At 38.7% G+C, this 468-nt stretch overlaps 1 protein-coding gene across 1 annotated transcript in view; it reads right to left on the reverse strand.

Moving 5' to 3' along the window:
* The window catches only part of UNC79 (unc-79 homolog (C. elegans)), a gene marked incomplete at both ends in the record, with an annotated part of 55409 nt that overhangs the window by 22183 nt on the left and 32758 nt on the right, over positions 1-468 (reverse strand). Inside the window, one exon of the mRNA XM_010157932.1 lies at positions 388-468. This exon is cut by the window's right edge and continues 209 nt beyond it. Within this exon, the coding sequence (XP_010156234.1) occupies positions 388-468 (81 nt within the window). The remainder of the gene's footprint in view (positions 1-387) is intronic.

The raw sequence follows: 468 nt of genomic DNA on the forward strand, positions 1-468 counted from the left end.
TTGGAACAGTCTCTATTTTCATACAGTGGTAGTATTCGTGTACCCGCATGCACACAAAACCATTACCTCTATGCTAATGATTCAAGTTTAGAGTTTTAGTAGGAATTTAGGAATTAGCATACTTCTATTTAACTATTTACTTTTTAACTGTGAAGCAAAAACCTACAGAATGCAGTCGATTAGGCTACACGGAGCCTTCTGAAAGTAAAGAACAAGCAGCTATTCTTGTTCCCAAATTATTTCACCAACTGAACAGGTGTGTTAAGAAGATTTAAGCAGCATTACTACACTCAGCCATTATTTTGGAGCAAGGAAGGCTGTGCTACCACCATTTCAACAACAGGCAATAAGAAACAGCTGCAAAAAGTAGTAAGTGCCTTCACCTACTTGTGCTATTCCAGCAATAAAGGCATTAAAGCAGGTGGAAACGCGCATTTTTTGTGGTGCAATCATGAAGCATCCTTCCTG

Source organism: Eurypyga helias, unplaced genomic scaffold (assembly GCF_000690775.1).
Source record: "Eurypyga helias isolate BGI_N326 unplaced genomic scaffold, ASM69077v1 scaffold13678, whole genome shotgun sequence".
Classification (NCBI taxonomy): domain Eukaryota; kingdom Metazoa; phylum Chordata; class Aves; order Eurypygiformes; family Eurypygidae; genus Eurypyga; species Eurypyga helias.